Below are 1219 nucleotides of genomic sequence, written 5' to 3' on the forward strand. Positions count from 1 at the left end.
ATGACCAAGATTTGTCCATGCATATATAGGACCCACTTTTTTTTTTGAAATTGTATGTATGACACTGTCTTACTCGTTGAAATGAAATGAGGTTAGTGCCCATACAGGGAGGATCTCATCTACCCACAACGAGCTTCCAAACGAAACTTTAACAGAAAGGGAACATGGAACTCCATCACAAATGCACAGATAAAATTCACAACGATATCGACACACCCAAACATTTTTAAAAGAAATGTCAGTTACCATAAACATTTGTATTGAAGGTTTGCTCCATCGAGGATAAAGGGACCTCAGCGAGTGGCCCGACACACAGCATCCCAGCATTGTTCACAACGATATCAACACGCCCAAACTTCTCAATGACCACGGAGAGCGCACGGCGCACACTTTCATCGGACGTGACGTCTAGCTCTTGGAGAAAGAATCTGGGATCGCTTTGCAGATCAGACATGGAGGCGAGTGATCGAGCAGTGGCTACGACCTGGCAGTCCCGGGCGGCGAACTCGAGGGCCAGCGCGTGACCAATGCCCCCAGACGAACAACCCGTGATGATCGCCACTTGCTTCTCACCGAAACCCATCGATCTAAAGCCAGAATCCAATTGCCACCGAATTGGTTGAGCTTTGATTGCTAAACTAATTAGTAAAAGGAGGGTTTACACTGCAAAGTTGAGATTGATTGATAGGCGTTGGCCGTTCACCAAACTATCATTAATGGCCGAGGCCGGCGGTCTAGAGCAAAGCACACACAGTAAATCTAACAATGTGATTGGCGGAATCGTGAAGCATTTAACAATTTTAGATTTGGATAATAAGGGTCTGTTTGGAGTTATCAGCGTTTGTTTTTTTAAAAAATGTTTTTATAATTTTACATGTTTGGATATATATATTCTAGTGTTTTTATAATGTTTAAAAAAATTATGCATGGGAAACATATATTTCATTGATGAAAATCGGTACCAAACATAAAAATTATGGTATTAATATATCATATTTGAGTACCAATTATATCATATATGATACAAAAAAATAATATTTGAATATAAAATTAGAATAACTTTATTAATTCCAACATTTATGATACATTTTTGGGTATTAATTGAATAAATTTTAGGTACAAAATATTAAATCAACATATTGATTTTGTAGGATCGAGCACTTACCACTTTACCAAAAACTATAACTGGTGGTAATGGTGCAACTCAAATCTTTTAAAC

At 38.1% G+C, this 1219-nt stretch overlaps 1 protein-coding gene across 1 annotated transcript; it reads right to left on the bottom strand.

Annotated features, from left to right (window-relative positions):
- Nucleotides 1-73: 73 nt before the first annotated feature.
- LOC140966344 (short-chain dehydrogenase cctT-like) lies at nt 74-583 on the bottom strand (the record flags this gene model as incomplete). Its single annotated transcript, XM_073426653.1, has 2 exons — nt 247-583; nt 74-146 (listed from the first exon to the last, which is right to left on the bottom strand). Coding segments are annotated over exons 1-2 (410 nt in total), but the record flags the coding sequence as incomplete, so codon positions are not given.
- Nucleotides 584-1219: the final 636 nt, after the last annotated feature.

The sequence above is a fragment of the Primulina huaijiensis genome, unplaced genomic scaffold, assembly GCF_012295235.1.
Source record: "Primulina huaijiensis isolate GDHJ02 unplaced genomic scaffold, ASM1229523v2 scaffold205353, whole genome shotgun sequence".
Taxonomy (NCBI): Eukaryota; Viridiplantae; Streptophyta; class Magnoliopsida; order Lamiales; family Gesneriaceae; genus Primulina; species Primulina huaijiensis.